The sequence below is a fragment of the Tamandua tetradactyla genome, chromosome 7, assembly GCF_023851605.1.
Source record: "Tamandua tetradactyla isolate mTamTet1 chromosome 7, mTamTet1.pri, whole genome shotgun sequence".
Classification (NCBI taxonomy): domain Eukaryota; kingdom Metazoa; phylum Chordata; class Mammalia; order Pilosa; family Myrmecophagidae; genus Tamandua; species Tamandua tetradactyla.
In genome coordinates, this window is record NC_135333.1 from 57,586,689 (window position 1) to 57,613,708 (window position 27,020).

Genomic DNA, 27,020 nt, shown 5'->3' on the forward strand with positions numbered 1-27,020 from the left:
CCTTTACCCACTCTGTGACCCTACAGCCTCCTTAACTTCCTGCTCCTTCTTGGTCCATCCCTCAAATTCCCAGCCCCAGCTCTCCCGTTCTCCTCTTACCTTCTTGCCCCTGCTGGACAAGCCGGAGTCCCCCCCAATCTTCCCCTGGACATTGTACTCGCTCTCCCCATGCCGACACAAGTAGATGGTGCGAGGCTGCACGTGGATGTTCATCAGGTAGTACACGATTCGGCTCTGGATGTGGTCCTGGACTCTGTTCACCAAGAACTTCCGGCCAACATCGATCACCTTGATGAATGACAAGTCCCTGCAGAGAGATGCCACCAAGGAACCGCTTTGCTTCAGAATGCTGCACCCACCAACCCAGCTCACCCAGCCTCATAAACAAAAGCCCCTAGGCCTGGGCCAATCTCCAGAAGATTCAAGGTAGACTGTAAGCTCCTTGAGAGTCAAGACTGAATCTATCGGCTGAAAGTCAGTGAGTATAACCTAGCTACCAATTCCCACAGCACGTGTCTGGTCAAGAGGTTGGCTGCCTTCACAGAAGAGTCAGGGAAAAAGCAAGGGAACAGAAAAGCAAATGAAAGAAACAATCAGAAAAAAGCAAGAGAATAGAAAAGTAAACGAAAGAAACAACTGGAAAAGGAATGAAATTCTGTTGTATGCTATAACACAGATGTACCTTGAAGATATCATGTTGAGTAAAATAAGCTAGACACAAAAGGAGAGATACTGCATCATCTCACTGATATGAAATAATTAGAAGGTGCAAATTCACAGAGTTAGAAATTAGTATATAGATTACCAGGGGTGAGGTGAAAACAAGGAGTTAATGTTTACTGGGTACAGTTTCTATTAGGGTGATGGAAAGATTTTAGGAGTGGCAGCAAAATTGTGAATGTAATTAATGCCACTCAATTGTATACTTGAAAACAGTTAACATGGGAAGTTTTATAGTATACACATGTTACCACAATAAAAATTTCAAAAAAATACACAAAAACTCACAACACAAAGAATGAACCTTAATGTAAACTATGGACTTTAGTTAATAATATAATTTTAATAAAATTGGTTCATCTATTATAAGAAAGTTACCACACAAAGGCAAAATGCTAATAATAGGCCAAATGGGAAAGGTGAGGGGCAGAATATAGGAATTCTGAATTTTCTACATGCTTTTTCTGAAAACCTACAACTTCTCTAAAAATATATTTCTAAAAAAGGAAAAAGAAAATATCAGAATAACAGAGCAAAATTGGCACTCAAACGCTCAAATGTATGTTTACTTTCTATACTTCTACATTATTAGTGTCTGAAATATTTACACTGAATCTGCATGTATAATCGGGATTAAAAAAAAACTTTTAAGAGAGTTTATATAAGAATCCAGCAGCAGGTGTTTTGGGGGAACATCAGGAAAACCTTGAAAATGTGAGTAATTCGGAGGTGCTTCACTCTTAGGAAATACCTGTCACATTTATCTGGGTCAAGGGGCTGATAGCTGGCTTCATAGCAATTAATCCTCTTCATGAAGTCTTCCATGGCTTCTGCTGAGTTGCGATGTTTGTAATCCGGGCTGGAGATTTTCACTTCCTATAACACCACAAAGAAGCAGCTCGTGAATCACGCTGGAGGCCTTTCTGCATGGATTAAGTAGGATTTGGGGCTTTCAAAAGGGGAGAGGATAAAAAGGCTCAGAATAAAGATCAACCTATCCAGCGTTTAAGAGAAAAAAGAAACACAGGGAGCTGAGTCACAATCTGATGATTACGCGGTAGACAGAGACCTGCTGGCTGGAAGGCTGGCCTGCCACAAAGCCCTCCAACTGGGTGCAGACAGAAAATACAGAGGATTCCTTGGCGTACAACCTCCAAAGGATTCAACCACTGGGTATCAGTCTAGTCACTGAGTCACCCCCAGATGTGTGGTCCTCAAGTCAACCAAATTCCATAAAAGCAGCTACAATTTCCCTATACCAAAAAGTATATTGCTAGTTATAAAAGGTACAATTATAGTGCTAGTCTTCCATGCTAGAGATAACACTGCCCCTGCTCGCCAGGCACAATTCCTCCTCTACCCAACCATCAAGGAAGCACCGTGCCCTCATAACTAGTCTGTTCTTGGTTACACAACTTGGGTGTAACAGTGGCCCTCTGCTTCTCTACACAGACCACATGGCTCGTCCTCATCAGCTGTCTACTTTCACGAGAAGGCATAAAGGAGATACAACACTGGGGCCAGCCCTATCCCGTAACTCAACATAGGTCAGAGAAACCTGGTAGATTTTAGGGAAACTGAATTTATAATAGTAATTTGTAAAAAATTTGTAAAAGACGCCTCAACCACTGCCATAGCTTTGAGAGAAAAGCAGCCACACTTCAAAATTAAGCTCCTTGCTCCCCTGACCAGCCACGCACATCAAGAGCACAGTGGGGGAGGCTTAACCTGCAAAGCTACTGCTTTAAGGCTTAATCAGAGCAAGAAATTTCTGAATATAGGGGGTCAGGTTTGGTCAGGGCAAATGAGTAAATGTGTGAATGCCAAGAAATAAGCAGCTAGTGCCGAGCTAAGCACACTAGTAACCACTCACTGGGGAAAAATTATGTTGTAGCAACGTTTTGCTTCACCACCAAGAGGAACTAGTAGAAACACACCACAAATATATAGAAAAACTCTTTATTTAGGTTGCTGCAACTTCTGCTTCCTTGTGCTTTGAAGATCTTTCCTTGGACTCAAGGAAACAAATCTGAACTGATGTTCCACAACCTGAACAGCTCTTCCTACAATATGAACTCATTCCTTGGAAATGCATCCACTGCCTTGGAGAAGAAATCCAACACAAGAAGATAATGAATGCCCAGCATCCCGTTCAAAATGCATTATTTCTAGGGAATGGGGAGTTAATGTTTGATGAGGACAGAGTTTCTATTTGGGGTGATGAAAAGGATTTGGTAGTGGATTATGATGATGACGACAGTAACACAACATTGTAAATGTAATTTATGCCAATGAACCCACACACTTAAAAATGGGATACTTTGTGTTATATATGTTATCATGCTAAAAAATTTCTAAAATAAAAAATAGGTGGAAAATGTTCAGCAATACTGCAAAGTTCCAAGCATGCAGAGTAAGAGCTGGTTTTTCTGTATGGTCTCACTGACATGAACTGACATTAGTAAATGAATTTGGAGAATTTCCATGGGTAACAGAGACCATCAGGAGATAGAAATATGGTAGATATTGGGTAATTGGAGCGGAAGGGATACAAACTGTACAACAGGACTGATTGTAAAAATTCAGAAATGGATAGCACAATGCCACCTAACTGTAATACAATAATGTTAGAACACTGAATGAATGTTAGAACGCTGAATATGAGAATGATAGAGGGAGGAGGCCTGGGGGCACAAAGGTAATCATAAGGAAAGATAGATGATAAAGACTGAGATGATATAATCTAGGAATGCCTAGAGTGTATAATGATAGTGACTAAAGGCACAAATTTAAAAGTGTTTTTGAATGAGGAAGAACAAAGGAATGCCAACACTGCAGGGTGTTGAAAATAGATGGTTATTAATATTTTAAAACTTTATGTGTGAGACTAAAGTAAAAACGCTTATTTGCTACAAAATTTATATTTTGACTAGTACATTTCCTAATATAACTTACGTGAACAATTTAATTGAACACCATAGTACATGGAACCTTGAGTAGGGCATGAGATTTTGTAGGTTTGTCAAGAGTGATACCCTGATAAATCCCAGAGTGATTTGAACAGTGAATAAAAAAGTATTTGCAAAGTCCCCTTGGGGGAATGGTGAGAAAGGGGGGAAATTCAACTTCCCCAAGTGGAGAATTCTTGATATTCTCATAAGCAGTGGGGACAACCAAAGCCATAGGCTGAGCCCCTAATCTTGGGGTTTCTTCATATGAAACTCAACCCTACAAAGGATAGGCTAAGCCTACTTAAAATTAGGCCTAAGAGTCACCCCCAAGAGAACCTCTTCTGCTGCTCAGATATGGCCTCTCTATCTCAGCCAGCACAACAAGCAAATTCACTGCCTCCCCCACCGCCCCATGTGGAACATGACTCCCAGGGGTGTGGTCCTTCATGGCAATGTGGGACAGAAATCCTAGAATGAGCTGGAACTCAGCATCAAAGGATTGAGAAAACCTTCTCAACCAAAAGAGGGAAGAACGAAATGAGACAAAATAAAGTGTCAATGGCTAAGAGACTCTAAACAGAATCGAGAGGTTATCCCAGAGCTTATTCTTACACATTATATAGATATCACCTTTTTAGTTAAGGTGTAATGGAGAGGCTGGAGGTAAGTGCCTGAAAATGTAGAGCTGTGTTTCAGTAGCCATGTTTCTTGAAGATTGTACAATGATACAGCTTTTGCAATTTGACTGTGTGACTATGAAAACCTTGTGTCTGATGCTCCTTTTATCTACCTTATCAACAGACGAGTAAAACATATGGATTAAAAATTAATAAATAATAGAGGGAACAAATGTTAAAATAAATTTAGTAGATTGAAATACTAGTGACCAATGAAAGCGAGGAGCAAGGGGTATGGTATGTAGGAATTTTTTTCTGTTGTCTTTTTATTTCTTTTTCTGAATTGATATAAATGTTCTAAGAAATAATAATGATGATGAATATACCACCATGTGATGATATTGTGAGTTATTGATTACATTTCAAGCATGGAATGATCATATGGTAAGAATGTTTGTGTTTGTATGTTATGTTTAATAAAAAAAAAGAAAGAAAAGAATTGGTTTTCCTTATAGATAAAGCTTGCTCTGAGATATTGAAGCTGGGTATAAAATTACCTGCTCCAAGAGAAGATACGCTGGTGGAAGCCTTTGTAATAAGCATCTCTGTCAGTGTTTACATTATATGGCTACTGATTGATAAAACTTAATAATTAGTCAAATTAAGCTGCCAATTACCCCCAGTTTATACAGCTAACCTCCCCTTGGCAGACATAAGCTTCAGCATGTTGGCAGGTACATGGAGACAGAGTAGAAGGAAGACAACTTTACCACCTTTTTATCCATTTCTTCCCAAACTTGGGAAATTTGTCTTCCATGGGCTTTTATTTATTTATTTATTTAATATTTTTGAGATATCTACATATACCATGTATGTATGTATTCATTTATTTTATTTATATTTGAATTTATTAATAGATTCTTATTTTACTCCAGGTTATAATCTATTACTATCATTATTTATATTTGCTCAGAGCTTACCAGATTTGGTCAACGGGAACCCCTTAAAGTAGACCCTGTGTCTTCTTTATTTTTTAATTAAGATATCATCACATTCATACAGTCCATTCAAAGTACGCAATAAATAGTTCACAATATCATCACATAGCTGTGTATTCATCATCATGATCATTTTTAGAACATCTGCATCACTCCAAAAACGAAATAAAGAGATAAAAGAAAAAAACCACATACTCCATACCCCATACTCCTCCCTCTCCTTGATCACTAGTATTACAATCTATCCTTTTTTTTTCTACCCTATATGCCCTCTCTATTATTTATTTTTTGTTCTTATTTTTTTACTCATCTGTCCATACCCTGGGGTAAAAGAAGATTCAGATACAAGGTTTTCACAATTATATGGTTACATTATAAAAGCTATATAGTTATGCAATCATCTTCAAGAATCAAGGCTACTGGAATACAGTCAACATTTCAGGTACTTTCCTCTAGCTACTCCAATACACCACAAACTTAAAAGTGATATCGATATAACGCATAATGTTCTAGCTTGCCAGCTGCCAGAATGCAATATACCAGAAACAGAATGGCTTTTAAAAAGGGGGAATTTAATAAATTTCTAGTTTATAGTTCTAAGGCCAAGAAAATGTCCCAATTAAAACAAGTCTATAGAAATGTCCAATCTAAGGCATTCAGGGACAGATACCTTGGTTAAAGAAGGCCGATGAAGTTCAGGGTTTCTTTCTCAAGAGAGAAGGCACATGGTGAACACGGTCAGGGTTTCTCTCTCAAGTGGAAAGGCATATGGCTAACATAGTCAGGGCTTCTCTCTCATCTGGAAGGGCACATGACGAACAAGGCATCATCTGCTAGTTTCTTCTCCTGGCTTCCTGTTTCATGAAGCTCCCTGGGAGGCATTTTTCTTCTTCATCTCCAAAGATCGCTGGCTGGTGGACTCTGCTCCTCGTGGGTAGGTCATTCTCTGCTCTCTCAGAAATCTCTCTCTGAACCTCCCAAACTGTTTCCTCTTGTATAGGACTTCAGAAACAAATCAAGACCCATCCAAATGGGTGGAGACATACTGTCATCTAATCCAGTTTAACAACCATTCTTGATTAAACCACATCTCCAGGGAGATGATCCAATTACAGATTCAAATATACAGTATTGAATAGGGATTATTCTGTCTTTACAAAATGGGATTTTGATTAAAACATGGCTTTTCTAGGGGACATACATCCTTTCAAATCAGTACACATGAGAATAATCTTCAGAAAAACCCTGTTTGAAATTTCTCAGCCACTGAAACCTTCATTTTGTCTCATTTCTCTCTTCCCCCTTTTGGTCAAGAAGGCTTTCTCAATCCCATGATGCTGAGTACCAGAGCTCATCCCTAGGAGTCATGTCCCATGTTGCCAGGAAAATTTATAACCCTGGGAGTCATGTCCATTGTAGGGGGGAGGGCAGTGAATTCACCTATCGAATTAACTTAGAGAGGACACATATGAGCAAAAAAGAGGTTCTCTCAGGGTGACTCTTAGGCGTAAGTAGGCTTAGCTTCTCCTTTGCGGGAATGCTTCATAGGGGTAAGCCCAAGATCGAGGGCTCAACCTACTGAATTGGTTATGGTTAGCCCGGCTGCTTGCAAACTCCCCAGATAGGAAACGTGACTATTTCTTCCTTTCTCCCCAGTTCCCCAAGGGAACTCTGCAAATACTTTTTTATTCTCTGCCTAAATTACTCTGAGATGTACTAGCGTATCACACTAACCTGTACAAACCAACAAGATCTTGGAACTCCTTACTCAAGATTCCATGTAAATATGGTATTCAAATAAACTGCCCATACAAGTTAAATTAGACAAGGCGCTACCTGCCATAGGCTTTTGCCAATAGAGAATCATTCTCACCTATGAGCAACCTTAATAGCAAAAGAGATCAGCCTGCCGCCTCCCTTTCCATCTTGCTGCACCCTTTCTCCAGAACAGCCAGGGCTGCAAAGTTACTGCCATCAGACACGGAAGCCAATCCGGTCCCCTATCTCATCTCTAAAGGCCCAACAAAGACTTTGCTTACTGTTGACTGACTGAAAAGATCTGATTATAGCCAGTCCAGGTCACAGAATGTGCTTTGAAGTTTAAAAATACAGCTTTGTGTAAAAAGGAACAAAATTTTGATACAAGCCACAACATGGATGGACCTTGAAAACATGATGCTGAGTGAAAGAAGCCAGTCACAAAAGGACAGATACCGTATTATGTCATTGATGAAATACAGTAAACAAATTCATAGAGTCAGAAACTAGAATATAGGTTACTAGGAACTAGGGTGAGGCTAGGGAATGGGGAGTGAATGTTTAATTGGCACAGATTCTGTTTGGGGTGAATGAAAAAGTTTGGTAATGGAAGGTGGTGATGGTAGCACAAAAATGTGAATGTAATTGATGTCATTAGTTATATACTTGAAAGTAGTTGAAACGGGAAATTTTATGTTGTATATGTTTCCACAGTAAAAACAAAACAGAAAAAGCCATAGAACTGTAAAACACAAAGGGTGAACCCTATGGACTATATAGTCCTAAAAATATTGGTTCATTGATGGCAACAAATGTACAATATGAATGTCAAATGTTAACAGTAGGGAGAACTGGGGCCGGGAGGGCATGCATATGGGAACTCTACTCTCTGCATGATTATTCTGTAAACATGCAACTGCTCTAATTAAAAAAGATTTAAATACAACTATGTACTTCTGACCTCCCAGTTTCCCACCTCTCAAAACAAAGTCAACAGTCAACAGGGAGAACCAGCTCATGCTAAAAAGCTTGGCTCTAACTTTTTTAGCATGACCTGGTTTCACTCAGATCACAAATGTCCCCACAGTCTGAGCTTCAGAACAAGAGGAGAAGCTGTTTCGTCTTACCATGATGTTAGAGGCTACCACTGTAGGGTCGTCACACACAGACTCAATGAAAAACACCTGGGTGGAAGGACCAAGACAGACTGTTAGGAATCAACAAATGTGGCAAAAAGAAGGGGCCAATTTTGATACCAGTGAAATGTCATTATCCCATACAAGCAGGAAGGACACCATTCTGAAACTCCCCAATACATAGAGACCCACCCATTCAATCCCATATTCTATAATCCTTTCCTACTTAGGGGTGCATCCACTTCCTTAAACATGTCAATGCCAAGAGTCCTAAAATAAGGAAAAGCCTATTTTTAGGCATCCAAAGTAGGGCAGCAGAGGTTAAGTACCAAGTAGGAAGCAGAGGTACCCCAAGCCCAGTAATCAGCTTGTCCCAAAGTTTCCTCCTTTCTTTTGAGCTCCCTGGGACAATATCAGATAGGAAGTTTGGCTTACCTTGAAGTCATTCTCTTTGGCAAAATGAAGGATCATATGTCTCCTCTCTCTGGTTGTATTAGTGGCATCGAAGACCTGACAGGGAGAGAGAAGAGCAGTGAAGAAGACTTGAATTTTTAGTCTAATGATATTTACCAAAAAACAAAAACAAAAACAGATCAGGCTCCCCAATTTATGAATAAGATTAAAAAAAAAAAAAAAAAAAGATGGTTAAAGGAGAGAATGCATTGCCTAAGGTGCCCTCCAGGGGATGCAGAGCCCATGGCCTGTCTCAGTGCCAGCCTCCTCTCTTCTGCTGCCCACAACACTGAAGGACAGTAGGGGAAGGGCTGGGAACAACTACAGAAAGCAAACCAAGGTAATATGCATGGGGTAGATCAAGGTGGAAGGTCCATTAGCTTACACGCCTGGTAGTAACTCCAGGACTCTTCTGCTGTGAGGGGTGGAATGGTGCTGGGCTGCCCCAAGGAGGTGAGTGAGGTGAAGGACACTGGCTGTGTCTGGAAATCACCTTGCCCACTGCCTGCCAGGTTGTTCCAGCTCCTGGTCTCCTCACCTCTTGGGCAAAGACACTTTCCAGGTCTGCAGTATCCAAGTAATGGCTCCAGACACTGCTCAGCCAGTGTGCCCATCTCGGTCTCTTGGGGACACCACCATCCTGGGATTAATCATGGGATTAAGAACCAGCACGGCTCCACTCCCCTGACTTACCGCAATTTGACCCCCTTCCTCCATCAGGTACATTTTGACATCTCTCAAGGCAGCTAAGGCACACTGCCTGCAACATACAAAGAAGAGAAGCCGAGCATCAGGGCAGGGCCTAAAAAGATAGAGCGGCCCAAGCAACATCCACCCTCACTCCACCTAAGAGAATAATAGCAAAATCTCTATCTATGCTGCTCAGTCAGCATAGATAGCCAGGCTGACCAGGCCCTTCTGGCTGTACTTTAGCCGCCCTCAAGAAGTGGTCTCCTGTCTGGCTACATAGTACTGCGATCCCCAAGGAGCTTTAGAAGAACTGATAGCTGGATCTCACCTAGAGATTCTGATGGAGGGTGTGCCTGAGCATGGGGACTTTTACAAGCCCCCCAGGTGATTCCAACACCTGACTGAGTACCACTGGACCAGGGTTTGAGGATCATCTTGTGCTTAAACAAAATCCTTTCTGAGTAGAAACAGATAAATTTTCCAGGAAAACTCTGCTGATCATTCATCAAGATTGTTAATCTGTGTGTCCTCAGCTGAGTTAGACCTCTTGGGAATCCCTCAAAGCAGCAAGTCTCAGGCAGGCTGAGAGACTTGTCCTATCAGTATTCAACAGGTGCTGGCAGAGGTGGGGTCTGACCACTGGTCCCCAGCCCTCTCTAAAGAAGCCAGAAGCCAGAGAACTAGATCACAACCTCCAATCTCTTCCTCTCACAGAACATGGTTCAAAGCCCAAAGTCCCAGGCCCTTGGGCAGCTCCCAGCTTACTTTCGGACTTTCATGGCCTCTTCGTTGTCAGGGCGAAAGAAATTATAGGAGCTGTACTGCTTTACAGCCTCCCGGCGATACTCCCCCACGTTGAACACTGTGGATGAAAGAGAAAAGGGCAGTCTTAGAGGACCAAGCAGGAAGAAGAGATCAACTCACAACTGGGAATACTATGTCATAAAAAAGAAAAGAGAACAAATAAACTCAAAACAGCAGTGTAAATAAGAGCATGATAAGAAACAAGAGAGCAAACTTCTAAGTCCAGAGTTACCATCTGCTTTCCTGAAAGCAATGGGCTGGGAAATAGCCCAGCTTCCCGCAGACCAAGCAATGCTGCTGCTCACCGCTGTCCCCTTTACCTGCGGTTGTCCCATACGGCCCAGCCTCCAATTCCAATCTCAGGAAGTCGTGGTCTGACCGCACACTGAGACTGGAGGACAGGGAGTAGTCCCAAGTACAGTGGGCAGTGGTACTAAAAAACAAGTTGGGTCTATACCCATGGCCAGTTCCAAACCAGCCGTTCTGCTGATGCAGCAGATAGAGCCAAGGGCAAGCATTTAGCACTGATCAGGCACATGGCATGCACAACGCTCTGTGCTGAGCACATGGGAACACAAAGTTAAGAACTAGTCTGCAACTCTGAGGCACTTCCCATCTAGCTAGGGAAGACCAGGCAAAGTATCATAAAAAAATAATCAGCACCATTAGAGGAACGTTACAACTAAGTACTATGGGAGTTTAGAGCAGAAAGTTTGGCATAGGCTGGAGTACTCCGACAGGCCCTCAAAAGGGAGGCAAAACTTGAGTTGGACAGGATTCAGGAGTGGGAAAGAAGTGAGCAGCAGTGAGAAAAAAAATTTCAACATAAAAGTAAGGGTATGCAGCAGTGCTGGGTGACACTGCTGGGATACAAGGGGACAGACCATCCAAGAGGCAACTAGCAACTAGAGCTAAAAAATGGACATTTTTAGCTACAGGAGGCTGGGCAAGCAGAATCACGGCACATGATATAACCACCCTAGCCACCAATATGGCCTTACCTTTAGTTGGGACTCCGATCCAATTGAGGTAACGGGTCAACTTCTTGGAGATGTAGGTCTTGCCCCGGGCTGGGAGGCCCACCATGACAATCACTGTGGGGGAGTTGGTCAGCTTTGGGCCACAGGCTGGGAAAGAGCAATATAGAAAGGTGTCGTTAAAAAAGGGGGCAAAGGTTGGGAGACAAAGTCCTACACCCAACAACAAACTTTAAGGAATTTCACAGAACTTGCCTTATTTCATTCCCCCATCTCAGACCCAGGCACAAACCGATCAAATGGGTCTAGGGCCCCCTGGTGGCCAGAGGCCCTCCATGGCACACTGCAGCTCAATCTTGGACTCTTGGTCCCAATCCCAAATTCCCAACCTGATGCCCTGATGAGAATCATGTTACTAAACGCCAGAATAGAGGAGTCCTCCTTAGGGGTGGCGGGAAGGGATTCTAACACCCATGAAGGTGACGCTAACAGCAGAAAGTGATGCTTTCCAAAATCAGCATGTAAGGAGGTGGCAGCAGGTTATTAGGAGACATGGCCCAGCAAGCCAAAATGCAGAGAGAAGGTAATCAGCAAGCTCCTAACATAATACAGTTGGTCTGGGAGGTCTTTCTGGAAAAAAAATCTGGCCCCTGTGGAGGCTGACAGATAAATTCCTCCACTCCCAAGGCTCTCATGGCCTTTCCTGCTCCTCAGCTTCTTGCTGTCAAACTCTGATTGATGTCAGGGTCCCACTGAATGAAAGGAGGGTCAGAGGGTGCCCACAGTTACCAAGGCCCAGGCAGGGGGCCCAGCTCCAACATTCATCTCCGGGAAACCCAGGGGCTCCTGCCTGTGAATTTCCTCCTGGCTTCAGCTGCTAAGCTCCTGTCCCATGTTCAGAATCTCAGTGAGACAAAACACCAAGGAGGGAAATTTTCACTGGGTTTTAAGAAACCAGCCAAATAACTCTGTTCTGGAAATCTAAGGCACAGGACACTTGGCTGCATCTTCCCTAGACTTGCAGGCGACTTCAGTGTCCTGGTAACGGAGAGTTCCATGAGCTGATGTCTTCCCATTGGAAGCAAGAGACCCACCGAGAAAACTCCTGTGCCAGGCAGAGGCTGTCACAATCAGCTGAGCTCTCCTTGTCAGCTATGCAAAATCTCTTCATGGGCAAGGCTAATGCAGGGCCACTCAAGTTGCAGGGAAAGCCGGTCAGCAGATCTCAGATTCAGACACAGGCTCTGTATGCACAGGTCAACAGAGGAGCCAGAATGGGGTAGGAAGAGAAGCCACCAGTGCCACCGACAGGCAGCTTGTGCCTGCAAGGACAGGCTTAAAGGAGGAAGCCCCCTGGCATCCCAGCCAAGTCCCAAGCTTAGCCTGCTGCTCTCAGATTACATGTCCAAACACGCACTGAGCAATTCTGGATCTACTTCCTAGACAGGCAAGACTGGGGGTCAGGAAGAAGCAAATATGACAGATAGGAGGGGACTTTATTTCTAATAAACTAGTGACCATCTTAGCAGGCATACTGAGGAAGAAGAAGAAAGGCTACAGGAGATCAGAAGATGAACACATACAAAAAAGCCTTGGCTAGTATCCCTCAAGTTTCCAGGGACCTCAGAACAAACAAAGGAGTTCCTAGAAATCAGCACCACTGCAGTGTCCAGGATAGACTAGGAGGGATGGGCACCAATGGGCAGAGAAAGAGGATGCGCCCTTCCCCTGTCAAACAACAAGGACGTTAAGACAGACCCTGTCATGTACAGGTTGCATTCGGCAGCTGCAGAAATGACAGCAACTGTTGACGTTTTCTCACTTTTGCCTGAAAATGATACCTGCTCCCCTGATCCCTCCCTCAAGGAAATGGTCAATCACCCTACCCAATCCCAGTCTTATCAGATGTCTCCATCATGCAGCTGCTCCCAAGAGCATCAACACACACACACTTCCAACTGTGCATATGCATGGAATTCTTTTGCCAAAAAAATGTCAGGGAGCCTGAGGTAGAGGCTGACTGAGTTATCAAATTGGGGAGTTTATCTATCCACTAATCCCATGAACACATCTCGCAATTACACACTTTGGAGGAATAAAAAAAACCATAAAGATAATGGCAGAGTGTATACCTGAAACCAGGAGTTCAGGTTGGATGTGAGCCCCAAACAAATCATTGCTCCCATATACGGCAGAGCAGAACTCACTCTCCCTGTTTGACTTCTTGCATGGAAGCATCAAAAGAGACTGATCGCCAAAGTAGTCTTTTATCTGTTACTTGCCCCAGCATTCCCTGCCATGCTACGAGAGAAACTACAAAACCTTTTAACTAAATCTTTTTGCCAGATTCTCCTTCATCCCTCCCCTTTTAGAAAGGGAGCCCCACCATCATCTCTCCTATCACCCTTCCTGGATCTTTGCTCTTTCATCTTCATCCCCAACAGCACAGGAATTAGGGAAGTTTTTAGTTTAACACCAGACTTTCCAAAGGGTACCCGTCTGTCTTGTTTCATCTTACATGAACAGTTAGTATTTTCAACTTTTCTCGACAACAAGGTCTTTAAACGTAAATAAAACAAATTTAGTATCAACACGTAAGAGAGTACGTAGATACTGACTACGTTCAGCATCCATTAAAGACCATTCATGAGTGATGCAAATGTTCTAAAATATGATCACAGTAATGAATACACAACTATGTGATGCTATTATAAGCCATCTACCATAAACCATGTATAGAATGTATTTGTGTGAAGATTTCCCCATTAAAAAAAAAAAAAACCATTCATTAACCCCTTGATTGCTGTGTGACCCTCCTATCTCGCAGGTCAAAGGTACTTTGTCCATAATTAAGGCTGTCCTTTGAGCAAGAGCTCAGAGGAAGTGACCAAGTTGCACAATGCTATCTCATGATTACACTCACACATTCACTCTAATGAGCCCATGTACTCAGTCACCGTGGAAGACACAGGAGATATGTGGGTAAACCAGAAGGACAATCCCTGCTGCTCAGGAACATCAGTCTGGGGTGGGGGTGGGGTCAATACACAAGATAATTTCAGAACATGATAAATGCCTGATGAAAGCAAAGCAGATGTCTATAGAGAGAGCAAGGGTGTCAGATGTGGGGGTGAGTTTGGATTGGGTGGCCAAGGTCAGCTTCCCTGGGTGGTAACATTTGAGCTAGAAGCTGATCATACCAATTTGTTAGTATATGATGCAACCAAGCTACTTGTGCTACAGGAAACCACACTGAAACCAACAGGCTGGTCGGTGAGTGTGATGAGCAGCAGGCAATGGTGACCTGATGTATCCAGTTACGAAAATAACCAGGTAATAAATCAGCTGGACAAACCCCTCCACCCAGCACATTGCTTTTCCACTTCCCAGAGAGATTGAAAGGCTGGCATGCTTGGGCTCCAATCCCAGCCCTCAACCTAGATTCAGATACGCCTCTGATAATGTATGAAGCACTGGCAGTCATCCTGATTCACAATACTGATGCCCCACAATTCATTCTCTGCAAATACACTTCTGTTGGGAAGAAACCTTGCCCCCATTCCTCCAACAGGCATTTTTCTACCCAGAGGCACTCTGAATGCTAACCTCAAAATAAGGGGTTAAATAAATCATCTGCTCTTTGCTTTGAATACATGTTATATTATACAAGAAAAAAAAGTTCAAAAATAAATCATCTGCGTTATTTTCTACAAGCAGGTGAGTTATACTTCAATGAAAACTTCAAGGGAAAAAAACAGAAGTGACTGACAGACAGCAAGCTGCAAAGCAAAAACGGATCCGTCTGCCTAACTACCAAACAAAACTTAGATGTTTACAGTAACTACCACAACCTATTCCAGCAAGGCAAAGGGGAAATGAAAGCTGCATATAGAGGCTGCTCTGACTCTATGTTTACACACACACACACACACACACACACACACACATGCACGCACGCACACACATGCACATATACACACACACAGCCCCCAAGAGGGTCTCCCTGGGAAACAGGCTGAACAGGTTTGGCCCTCAGAGAAGGGAATGCAGGCAACACCAGCAGGGAGCTTGACTGTTGCCTACTGGACACAATCCCTTATCCTGTTATCAGAGAACCCTGGAGCACCCTAGGAACCCCTTTAGTCAATATCAGGAATTAACTTCTAAGCAAGCTGGGGGTGGGGGGGGGGGTAGACAGAGATGACACAGCTTTCCAAAGCTCTTCTGAAAGACTTCTGTACTATGTGATAGTTGCCATGTGCAAGCATTACGTTGCTAATGTCTAACTAATCTTATATCTAACAAATGGTCTTCTCAACATAATACTATCTCTGCCAGGGGTACCAAGGGATAGGACATTTCAGCGAAGCTTAGGAGGTTATATAACAACAGCACAGTGGTTATGAGGGGAGGGCTTTGGAGTGCAACAGACTTCAAGACTCAGTCTCCCACTTCCTCGCACCTTCTTCACACCTTGGTCAAGATACTTATTTTTTCAGTGTTTTCATTTCACTTCTGTAAAATGAGGGGATGTCTCACAAGTTGTTGGGAGGAGTAAACATGTATATAAACATGTAAAATGCTTTGTACAGTGCCCTCAATCAGTCTTAGCCATTATGGCCAACACTAGTCTAGACATTAGAAAACCAAGTGTAAGGGTTCATTTCATGTGTCAACTTGGCTAGGTTACAGCATACAGCTGTTTGGTCACATAAGTGCTGGGATGGCTGTTACTATAGGAGTAGATGGATTTGCATCTATAGTCAGCCAACTGCATCTACAATTAACAAAGAAAATTACCCTCATCAAGGAAAGGAGTTTCCTTAGCCAATCAGTTGGTCTTAAAGGCCAGAACTCAAGATTTCAGGTATTAGAAAGAAGAATTTCTGCCTTTTCAACCAGCTTGTTTTCCATAGGGAATTCAAAGTCACTGTTATCAGTTTCCAGCTTGTGTCCCCTCCTATGCAATTCAGACTTGCCTGCTCCTATGGTCACATAATCCAATTCCTCACAATAAATTGCTTTATACATGTATATCCTGTTGTTTCTGACAAATACAATAAGATACAACACAAAAACACCGAAGACTCCCAGCAGGACTGACAAAATTAGGTCTCAGTCTAGGTTTGTCTCACCTGAAATCCTTTAAGGGCTCTTTCCTAAACTAGTAGTTCTCAGCCAGTGGCCCAACCAAGGAATTACCTGAGGCATGTTAAAAACTAGGATGCCCAGGGCAAGTCTTATACTTAGTTTGAAGGTAAGAATGGTTTCTGGTTTCAAAATCTCTCCAGCTGATTCTAATGTACAGTCAGGCTGCTATGAACTATATGTGGCCACCTGAGGATAAGATAGGGAAGTTCTCTTGATGGTGTTAGAAACATCAGCAGTGAGGGTTTAACCTCCCAGGAAAGTGAAAAGCTTCATATCAGTTTGAGTACTAAGTTGATCCTTCTTCACTTTCAATACTCTTGTTTATTCTAAATCCTTGAGCAAAGACAAGATAGCAGTTTGTCTCATCCCAAAGGTTTTTTTTGTTTGTTTGTTTTAATGTTTGGTGCTTTAAGATGTCCTTCTCATCGCAGCACAACATTGTAAGCACAATGAATGAAGCCAAGTGGGAATACGGTTGAGAGAGGAGGGCTGGGGGCATGTATAACACCAAAAGAAAAAATAGAGGATAAAGAATAGGACAATATAAACTAATGATGCCTAGTGAACAATGATGGTGATTAAATGTACAAATATAAAAATATATTTGCATGAGGGAAATCAAGGGAGTGTCAACACTGCAAGGTATTGATAATGGGATGGTATACAGGAAAAAATATAATCATGCAAGCTAGGGTCTATAGTTAACAGTAACAGTGTAATATGCTTCCACTGAACGTAACAAAGGCAATATGCCAAAGCTAAATATTAATAAAATGGGGATGGGGGAGGACTATGGGACTCTTTGAGGAAACAATGGAAATGTTCTCATATAGATTGTGGTGGTGAAGGCACGGCTATGTGATTATACCAGGAACTGTTGATTTTTACTTAGGTTGGATGGTATGATATATGAATAAAACTGTTCAAAAATGAACAGAGAGATACAAGTGCTGGAGAAAATGTGGAGACAGAGATTCACTGTTGGTAAGGAAGCAGAGAGGTGCAACCCCTCTGGAGAGCAGCATGGTGGCTACACAGGAGGCTAGGGATGGGGTTGTCGTATGATCCTGCAACTCTGTTGCTAGGCGTGTACTTGAGGAACTGAGAGTGGGGACAGGAACAGACATTTGCACACTGGTGTTCACGGCAGCAGTGTTCTGGATGTGCATGGGATGGAGGTGACCTAAGGGTACAAACACTGTAGACTGAGGAATGGAAGGGGGAACTGGGGTATATACATATAATGGACTATTGAGCAGCTGCAAGAAGTAATGAAGGTGTGAGGCATGCAACAAGGGGAAAGAAACTTGAAGTAGTATGTTGAGTGAAGCAAGCCAGAAATGAAAAGACAAACATATAATGTCTGACTAATATGGGGAAGACCTAATATTCTCACAAGCACTGGGGACTGCCAATTTGATGCAGAGGCTCTTGATTCTGAGGCTGGCCCTTATGAAACATATTCCTGGAGAGGAGAAGCTAAGCCTACATATGATTATGCCTCAGAGTCACCCTCAATGAACCTCTTTTGTGGCTCAAACACAATTCAAAACCAATTCCACAGGCGAAATTTAAAACCAATTCTCTAAACCAATTCCACAGGTGAACTCAGTGCCCTTCCTCCTACATGCAACATGACTCCCAGCATCATGGGAGTGAGAAAGCCTTCTTCATCAAAGACAGGCTCGACCAAAGATAGGAAGAGAAATGATACAAAATAAAATTTCAGTGGCTGAGAAATTTCAAACAAAACTGAGAGGTCATTTTGGAGATTATTCTTATGCAGTATACAGATAATCCCTTTTCAGTTTTTGGTGTACTGGAGTAGCTAGAGGGAAATACCTGACACTTGTACTGTATTCTTGAAGATGATTGTATAACTATAGAGCTTTTAAGGTATTGGCGTGTAATTATGGAAATTTTGCTACTGAGACTCTCTTTTTCCAGTATATGGGCAGGTAAGAAAAAAGACAAAAGATAAATAAATAATAGGGGGGATGGGGGCATTGGATGTTTGGGGTGTTCTTTCTTACTTTTATTTTTATTCCTAGTCTTTTTTTTTTTTTTGGAGTAATGAAAGTGTTCAAAAATCAATTGGGGGATGTAGGGTGCAAGGATAGTTCAGCGGTAGAATTCTCGCCTGCCATGTGGGAGACCCAGGTTCAATACCCGGTTCATGTACTTCCCCCAAAACATATAAAAAGCAAAACAAACAAATAAAATACAACAAACAAACAAAAATTCAACAAATGTTACTACAATAATGGGATACTCACAAGGAAAAATAATGAAATGTGACCCCCCCAACAGCATACAAAAAAAAAATCGATTGTGATGATGAATGCACAGCTATATAATGATACTGTGAAACACTGGCTGTACACTTGGATGATTATATGGTATATGAATATACAATATATTTCAGTAAAATTACATTAAAATTTTTTTTTAATGTTGTCTATTTGTTTAGTATAACCCTGCACTGGCCAATATCAATTTTCTCTCACATTTATTTGATGATTGACAACTTTATCTCATGCCTACTCAATATGAGACATTGTCTAAGTATCCTCAAAGGGGTTGTATGGAATCCCTCAAAGCCCTGTTAAGTAAATAGTAATGTAACCTACTTTACAGAAGAGGAAACTGAGGTCCTAAGTGGTTCAAATAAATAACTCACTCAGTTAAGTACAGATTCGAACACAGAGAGAGGCTCTCAATTTTTAGTGGGCAGCTAGCCCTTGCCCAGTCAATAATTTACGTCCCTGTCAATCAAGCACTGATTGACAAATCCAGTTAAGCCCCCCTTCCTTTGCATTTGAAGGAAGCTGCCAGTATTGTAAGAAACATTTACCAGATTGCTGCTGTAGCAACAGAGAGCCTAAAACGTGTTTCAGAGGCAGAAATATCAACCTAATCAGCCTCAGGCTTTTTGCTGTTCTTTGTAGGGCTGTAGGCCCCCATTAGGAAACCACTCTTAAAGAGAGAAACAGGTATAGAAGGAAAGAAAAGAGATTCAGTGTTCAAATGCCACTAGAGAAGGGGAGGGGACAGAGAGGAAAGAAAACAGGAAAGATATCAAGAAAAAAATATCCTGTTTTCTCTATTTCAATGAGAAAAAATGTCTATAAACCAAGAAATGTCTATAAACCACTCCTTGAAATAAAGACATGTAATAAATATCCAGGCTGTGGGTATTTTTATAAGAAAGAATGTGTCTGAGACCACAGCCCAGAATCATACACAAGGGGGGTTCCAGGAGCAAGCAATGACAAGGGACATAACCCATCAGCTTTAAGCTGCACCACACACACCCCCCATCCCCCAAGCTCTGAACGGTGCTGACCGGGGATTTTTAGGCAAATGGCTGATGTGCGTGAGAGACGTGCAGGCTGGTAGAGTCTAATGGATCGGTTTCTAGAGCCCGCAAGCAAAGGAGCGTCACCGCAAACTTGCTGTCTCTCAAAGTCACACTACTGAGCTTATGCCAATTGATCTCAGTGCCTTCTGCAGAAACTCAAAGTCATTCCTTCCAGACCCTGTCCCCATCACCTTGACCCTCAGGGGACAACTAAGTTTGTGTATGTCTACACACATTTACATAAAAAATACACATTATCAAACCAAACTATATTTGTAGGGCCAGGTTATGGTTTTCAAAGTGCTTTGTAAATAATAGGAGCTTTATTCAAACATAAAAAGGGAGAGAGTTGTTTCTGCATCCCCTCTGGATTCAAAGTGTTCCCATCCCACACTACCACCAGGCTTAACAGAAATACAATCAGACCTCGAACAGCCCCCTTCTAGTAAGCTATTTAAGAACATATCTGAAAGAGCAGAGGAATAAGAAATAATTTCCAAAAGTGCACAGTACCCAGTGCTCTATTTTGCCAAGAAGCTAATTTTTCCTGAATGGAGAATAACACTTTCTTTGAGGAAGTGCTCCCCTTCCACCCTCCCCCCACCCGCCTCAAACCCACACTTCCAACAGAGAGGACAAGCTGGTGGAGGTGCCCATGCCTGGTCGAGGAAGCGCCTCGCTAAGTCTCCACCACCACCACTCGCCCCAGCGAGTGTGCACACTGAAACAGGTCTGACGCTGCAAGACCATCAGGGCCCGTGGTGGCCACAGGGAACCAACCCGCAGCCTACTGTGCGTTCGGGCGCACTGAAATCGCCAACACGGCGGACAACAGGGAGGCGTCAAGTTTAGCTGTCAGGCTCCAGACCAAGCAGCACGACTTTACTGATCAGCAGGGCTCAAAGGCAAACCTCCTTCCAACACGGTTTACCTGGAAGAGGTGATGCCCGCCTTCAAGACATTCTACTCGCTCCTTTTCAGAGGCAACTCTTTCCTACCTACCGATGGCTTTCAAGAGAAAACTTGCCAAAGCATTTATGGCAAATGACAGATGGGGGCGGAGAGATGGGCTGCCGGCAAATTCCAAGTATTCTGAAGCGCGCGCGCCTGTGTGTGTGTGTGTGTGTGTGTGTGTGTGTGTGTGTGTGTGTGTGTGTGTGTGTGTGTGTGTAAAACTCTGTGCAGTCAAGAATCAACTGACCCGCTTCAAAAACGAGGGTAAAGTCTTGGTTCCAAAGTGGCTCTCCTGTCGACCCCCAATACTGCACCTGTGCCCCGGCCAGTATGCATCCTGTGGTGGGTACATGCTTGCAGCCGGGCGCCAAACGGCGAGAGACAGGGAGAAGTGATACTAGAGAGAGACTAGGCCAATAGGTACGTAAGGATTAGAGAACGACGGAGAATAGAGACAATGGCAAAGAGAGAAACCAAGGAAAGGAGGCGCAGCGCACTGAACCACCGGGTCACGAGACGCGCCTGCGCCGCGCCTAGCACCGGCAGAGGATGCCCGTGGACCGGAGACTGCGGACAGTCCTTTTCAAGATTCCCGGAGTTCGAGGCTCTCGAGATTCCTTGTGCGTTCCACCTCCAACCCTTCTGAAGCAGGGAGCGGGAGGCCGGCGGTGAACGCCTTTTTCCGAGTTTCCCTCTTTCGCTTTCGGGCGAGAGCAGAGCGGAGTTGAGCCGAGCCGCCTCGGCCTGCGGGAGACGCAGAGGAGGCGCCCGGGCGGCTGGCTCCGCGGCCCCAGCGCCGCCCCACGCTAGCCCGGCACACCGGCACCCGCTTTTGTCCCCGGCCCCCGCCAAGGCCGACCCCACCCCACCGCGAGCGGCGTCGAGCCCCCACTGCACCGCCCCTCCGCAAGCCCAGGGCAAGCAGCGCCCCTGCCCGCGGGAACGGCCCCGCACGACGCGCGCCAGGGGAGAAGGAGTTTCCTCACAAAAGCGCCTCTGCAGTGGCGGCCACACAATGGCCTTCGCGCTGCACGCGGCGAGCCCTCCCCTGCAGCTCGGGCCCCATGCGCATCTGTACTCACATCTGGGCAACGAGGGGCGGTGGTCGATAGGAATCCATATCTTCTGCACCCGGCTCTGAGTCAACTCCAAGGGCATCCTCACAGCCTAGTTTCGGGCAGCCCTCCACCCCTCACGGAGTATTCAAATTTAAGGAAGAAAGCGGCCTGGCGACCTCAGGAAACAAAGGAGAAGGGAGGATGCCTGCGTGGGAGCACAGCCCCGGGGCGCTCTCCCTGAATGCTGCTTTTTGGAAAAGTGCTCTGTGTTAATTAACGCTGGCAAAGTGTTTGACGCTCCGCAACGCCAGCCGCTGCGAGAGGAGCGGGCATTTGAGGGCGGCACGTGCAGCGGGGATGCCCTGGCAGCGTGACAATCGCGATGTCGCCGGGTCCGGCCAGACGTGCGCCCGCGGCGAGACGACCGCGCCTCCCTCAGCTCGGCTCCCTCTCCAGCTCTGAGAGACTAGCCCGCGCACCGCACCACGGTTATTTTTATGAGTTGAAGCCGACAGCGACGCACACGTCAGCTTGGGGCGGGGACACATTCTTGGGTTCCAGCCTCTTTGCACGTGGGGGGTGGGGTGCCAGCAGGCAGCCCTCCGGCGCCCCCTGCAGGGCCGCGAAAGCAGCGCTTCGCGCTCGCGCATCCCAAACCCAGGCCTGACAAGCCCCAACCTCTGATAGGCCGAGGCCGACCAAGTCCAGCCCAGGCTGAAGGTCTCTGAAACCTGAGCCTCCTGTTATGCCCAAAGGACAAGTGGCACAACTTCCTAGAAGAACATTTTGACTCCCTCAACTCCAATGTGCTGGGAGAAAAGAAGCTGCGCTGCTCAGTATGGTTCGAGGACCCGGCAATGGAATCACCTGGGGTGCTGGTTAAAAGGAATCCTACTAGCCCCGCCTCTCTGGGGGTGAGGCCCATGGTTCTGCATTCTTAACGCGCGCTCTGTGTCAGGCATGGATAAACTGACATCAAGGGTAGAGGGATAAAAGTTCCAGCTGATGTTGGGGTTGGATTTGAGGTGACCAGAGGGTCTCTGCTCTCCTAGAGGGAAGCCTGAGGGAAGAATGTTGGGACAACACGGACGGGCGCTCCTTGCCGCGGTCCAGCTGTGTAAAGGCCCCTCAACAGGGCTGCTTCATCATAATAACTGAGTCATCACCTATCCACGACACCCCCATCCCATCGCGGGGAGGGAACTTCCCTTGTCATCTGAATCCTCTGGAAACGTTGACTTGTGCTGAACATAGCTCCCCCCCACACCCAGCCCACGACCTAGACCCGGGGCAGCTTCAGGGTGGCTGGTGAGAGGCCTTGGGGTGCTTGTCATGAGGGGAGGTAGCAAAGCCCGTAAAGAGTGGACAGAGTGATTTTACACTCACCATATAAAAAACTGTAAATAAGCCTTTTTTTCTTTCTAAGAGTAAATAAATAATCAGCGACCCTGATTATGCAAACCCTGAAACTCGTGACATTTATTCTGGCACAACACTAAATCTTTTCCTCAGCAATTTTTTGGTGTGTTTGTGTGTGTGCACTTGCCCTAATTTTCCGTTCCTCGCAGTTTTACACCCCTGGGAGATATCTGATAGATTAGTGGTCGACCTGAAAGACCCCCACCCCAACTACCATATGTGAGGGCTAACCGGCACCTCCTCAGCAAGCCTTGGGGCGCGGCGCTGCGGAGAGGTGCGTATTTCAAGCTGAGGTGATGCCGCGATTGGAAGGAAGAAAGGCGGCGCTTGTAAGGGAAAAGTATGAGCAGAGGCTGCTACACGTCCCTCACGTCCCGCACGAATTCACTGGGAGCGCGCCTTCTCGTGGCTGCTGCTTTGCTGCCTCGCCCCTGCTGCGCTGCAACGGGCGGGGACAGCTGCTCCCGCGCCGGCTCCGCCTCCTCTCCCTCCCCTCCCCTCCCCCGACGAGCATCGCCCACCCGGCGGGTGCCCGGCTGCCCCTCAACTCCACCCCATCCCCCAATTCCGGGCACCCTGCCCCGCGTCGCCCTCCCCGGAGTTTCTGCTGTCCGACAGCTTTGCTGACTGTCTGGTTTCGAGCGCTAGAGCAGCTGTTCAGAAATCCGAGTGCATTGCATTTGAACTTGTTTTTCTGCAGTTGGAGCAAATGCCAGAAATGACACCCTAAAATGACAGAGAGAGAGAGAGAGAGAGAGAGAGAGAGAGAGAGAGAGAGAGAGAGAGAGAGAGAGAGAGAGAGAGAGAGAGAGAGAGAGAGAGAGAGAGAGAGAGAGAGAGAGAGAGAGAGAGTCCCACTCCGCTCCTGAAATGAGTGGGCTAATTCAAAGGAAAAAAAAAAAAAAAAAAACAGCAGCCAATATGCTGCTCCAAGGAAAAGTTCCTGCCCCAAGGAAAATTCTTGCTCTTGGGGCGGGCTGGGGTCGCGTTAGGGAGGAAGACTTTCCCCCTCAACAACCTACCATACTAGCCACTGTATGATAATCATTGACCCTGCGTTCTGCTACGTCCCCCACCAGGATTCTCTGCGCACACTTAACAGTCAAGGCAAGGGGACTTGGTGGCATTCCTCCCTTAACTTTAAACTTGCAAAAAATTGCTATTGGCCTCAGCTGAGAGAGGGGGAGGGGGAAAGGGAGGGGCGAGCCACAGCAGAGGCACGTCTTTAATCTCATGACCTAGATAGCATATTTGACCAGGGTCAGGTCTCAGGGCTTGAGACAGTTTATGTTCCTCAGGGATCTAAACTATGCCAATAACACCCTGGCTGTCCCTGGCTTCAGAGCAAACTTAATTCCTCCTTCCTCACTATCTGCACCAGACATGGATACCTTTTGCAATTATCCATTAATTTAATCCCGCCCTCCCTCTTCTGACAGCAACGTGGAAATTGGAAAAGGGTGAATTCACACTTGGCTTAAGAAAAAAAAAAGGCCAGCTAGAATTCCTGGCAAGGTTTACAGCCCTCAAGTAAATTAGGGTAGAGATAAAATTGCCTCATTATGTTTAAACAGAACCCAATTGCCACTGTATTCAAAGAATTTACTAGTTCAGAGGTTCCAGTTTAGAAATCTTCCTAATTTGCTCTTGTTCAGCTAAAGGCCCCATCTTCTCTCCAACTGGTGCCCTCCAGCCTTTGCACCAATTCCCCTGCCTCCCATCTGAACAGCATAAAATTCAGTCAGTCCTTCAGGAAAGGCTGTTTAGAATATAAGAATGTCTCTAATAACAATGACATTTTTACAGTCATGACTGCTTCAACTACTAGGGAAAATTGTTAAAAATTCTCATAACTTCTATGATTCATGATCATACTAAAACTAGAAGGAATCTTCAAGATAATCTAGTCAATCTCCCTTGCTTTATAAAGGAGTAAAGAAGTAAGAGGTCAAGGAACGGGTCAAAGGACAAGAAACAAAGCTAGTTAGGGACAGGGCTTTTTTGTTTTTTCCCTGCCTAACACAGATCACTGATAGCTCCGCCAGTGGGGTGGGGGGTTGGGGGAGGGGGAGAGGAGGAGGCTCATCCGCCCACCCTAACCCCAAGAACCAAGTGGGGTCCTAATGAAGGTCTCACTGAAATACAGACCCTCTCACGTATAACTACTGAGCTGAGAAAGACAGTAGAAAGAGACCTTCGTGGTATAGAATGAGACTTTAGTGAGGTGATTATTTAAAATGACACTTTACATTTATTAAGACCCTTCCAAGTGCTTGGTGAGGTATTCTAAAGAGGTTAATGCATTCAGGTAGCGCCAGTCTTGGAGAAAGGAGGGCTGTGATTTTCCCCATGACCTACTTCCCCTCTGCTCTGCAAGCTAATGTCATCTAACCCCTACCCAGCTCCCAAATGCTGCTATAATAACAGAAAGCAACCCATTTCAATGATCGTTTACAAGCCAGTCAGATTCACACATCTAAACCATACTGACACCTACTTCCTCCCAATGAGAAAACGAGAAAATGAACGATCTGAGATAGGCTGTGAGCAATCAGATATTGGTAATTAAATACAAAGTGTCCTCATTTGCTCCCTTGAAAACTCCCATACACAAGAGGGTGAAGTAAACTCTAAAACCAAACCCTGATCTCACCATGCATCCAAGGAGAAACGGGGACTATGAGTTTTTTTAAAAATAAAATGTTTGAAACTCAAACCTGAATCAGATCAGACACCAACTTGTCCATATGATGTCACATCAGGGGTTGGAAAAAACAAATTATTTCTCTAAAATGTCATATACTTTTTTCTCCAACTAAGTGGAATTAAATGTTTCATTATGAGGGGTGGTCTGGGGTGTGAAGAGCATTATTTGGTGGTCACAGGCAGGGGTGTGAGTTATCAAACCATGCAACTGAAGTCCCAGCAACTCCTTCAGCAAGTTTCTGTTTCCTTCTGCCCAACGCAAACTGCTCAGCCTCCTATGGTCCTTTCCGTTTCTAAGGCACACCCCTAACCTTAGGTCTATGTTCCTAAAACTGTCGGCTGTTTTTGGCTATTCAGCATTGCATCTAGTACTGCTTTGACAGTATTTTACACTTGTCAATTGCCTCATCAATATCAAAGCACATGCTACTTGTGCTAAAAAGCACTATTAATCCAAAATATTTGTGCCTTTTAAAGATTAGGTATACTGCATTTTATGGATGCATGCATGTCTACTGTATTTTTGTGTGATATTAACAGAAGTGTACCAATGTCAATTTCCTGGCTCTGATACTTTACTGGTTACATAAGATGCCATCAGTGAGTAAGGCTGGGTGAAGGGTTCATGTACTTTTATGTATTATTTTTGCATATTCTTAGGAGTCCATAATAGTGGCTTCAAAATAAAAGTTAAAAATAAAAAATATTCACAGATAAATTTAAAAATAGCTCAGTTTGATCAAATTCTGAAAAAAACTCATAGATAGTTTAGATTCAGGCATGGAAGGAGGGAGAGATAAGCAGAAAAGTAGTCAAGGTATTACAGAACTCTGTGATTTGTATGTGTTCATAACACCTTTGCTTCTTGCATATATACAAGATGGAATTAGAGGGGGAAAAGAAGTGTAATTAATAAAGTGTCAGTGACAGAGAGAGTTCAAATAGAGTCGAGAAGCTACTCTGGAGGTGGCTCTTATGCAAGCTTCAGGTAGACCTTGCTACCTATCATAACCTGCCAACCTCCAACCAAGACCATTCCAGCCAATCCTAAAGAACACCTAGGGCAATATATAAGATTCCACAAGGGTTCCAGGAACTAGAGTAACTTTCCAGAAACCTACAAACTCCAGATGTGTCCCTTGTCTAGATAAGTCCTGAAACCTAGCCCAGCCTCTCCAGAAATCCTAATTCCTTCATCAATTCTACCAGTACGTATTATGAGCCTATCTTAGTGCTATAAATAACATGGATAAGGCAGAGGAACAAA

At 44.4% G+C, this 27,020-nt stretch overlaps 1 protein-coding gene across 6 annotated transcripts in view; it reads right to left on the bottom strand.

Annotated features, from left to right (window-relative positions):
• PFKFB3 (6-phosphofructo-2-kinase/fructose-2,6-biphosphatase 3) overlaps positions 1 to 27,020 on the bottom strand; it is a 99,777-nt gene that overhangs the window by 13,830 nt on the left and 58,927 nt on the right. For 3 of the 6 annotated variants that reach the window (XM_077169482.1, XM_077169485.1, XM_077169484.1), the window contains exons 2-8: positions 11,129 to 11,254; positions 10,089 to 10,185; positions 9,327 to 9,393; positions 8,616 to 8,690; positions 8,172 to 8,228; positions 1,472 to 1,596; positions 100 to 307 (exon numbers count right to left, since the gene is read on the bottom strand). In XM_077169482.1, the coding sequence (XP_077025597.1) occupies positions 100 to 307; positions 1,472 to 1,596; positions 8,172 to 8,228; positions 8,616 to 8,690; positions 9,327 to 9,393; positions 10,089 to 10,185; positions 11,129 to 11,254 (755 nt within the window). Of the gene's footprint in view, positions 1 to 99; positions 308 to 1,471; positions 1,597 to 8,171; positions 8,229 to 8,615; positions 8,691 to 9,326; positions 9,394 to 10,088; positions 10,186 to 11,128; positions 11,255 to 20,817; positions 21,298 to 21,652; positions 22,148 to 27,020 lie in introns of those variants that run through there. The other 3 variants (XM_077169481.1, XM_077169480.1, XM_077169483.1) reach the window with 3 other exon arrangements.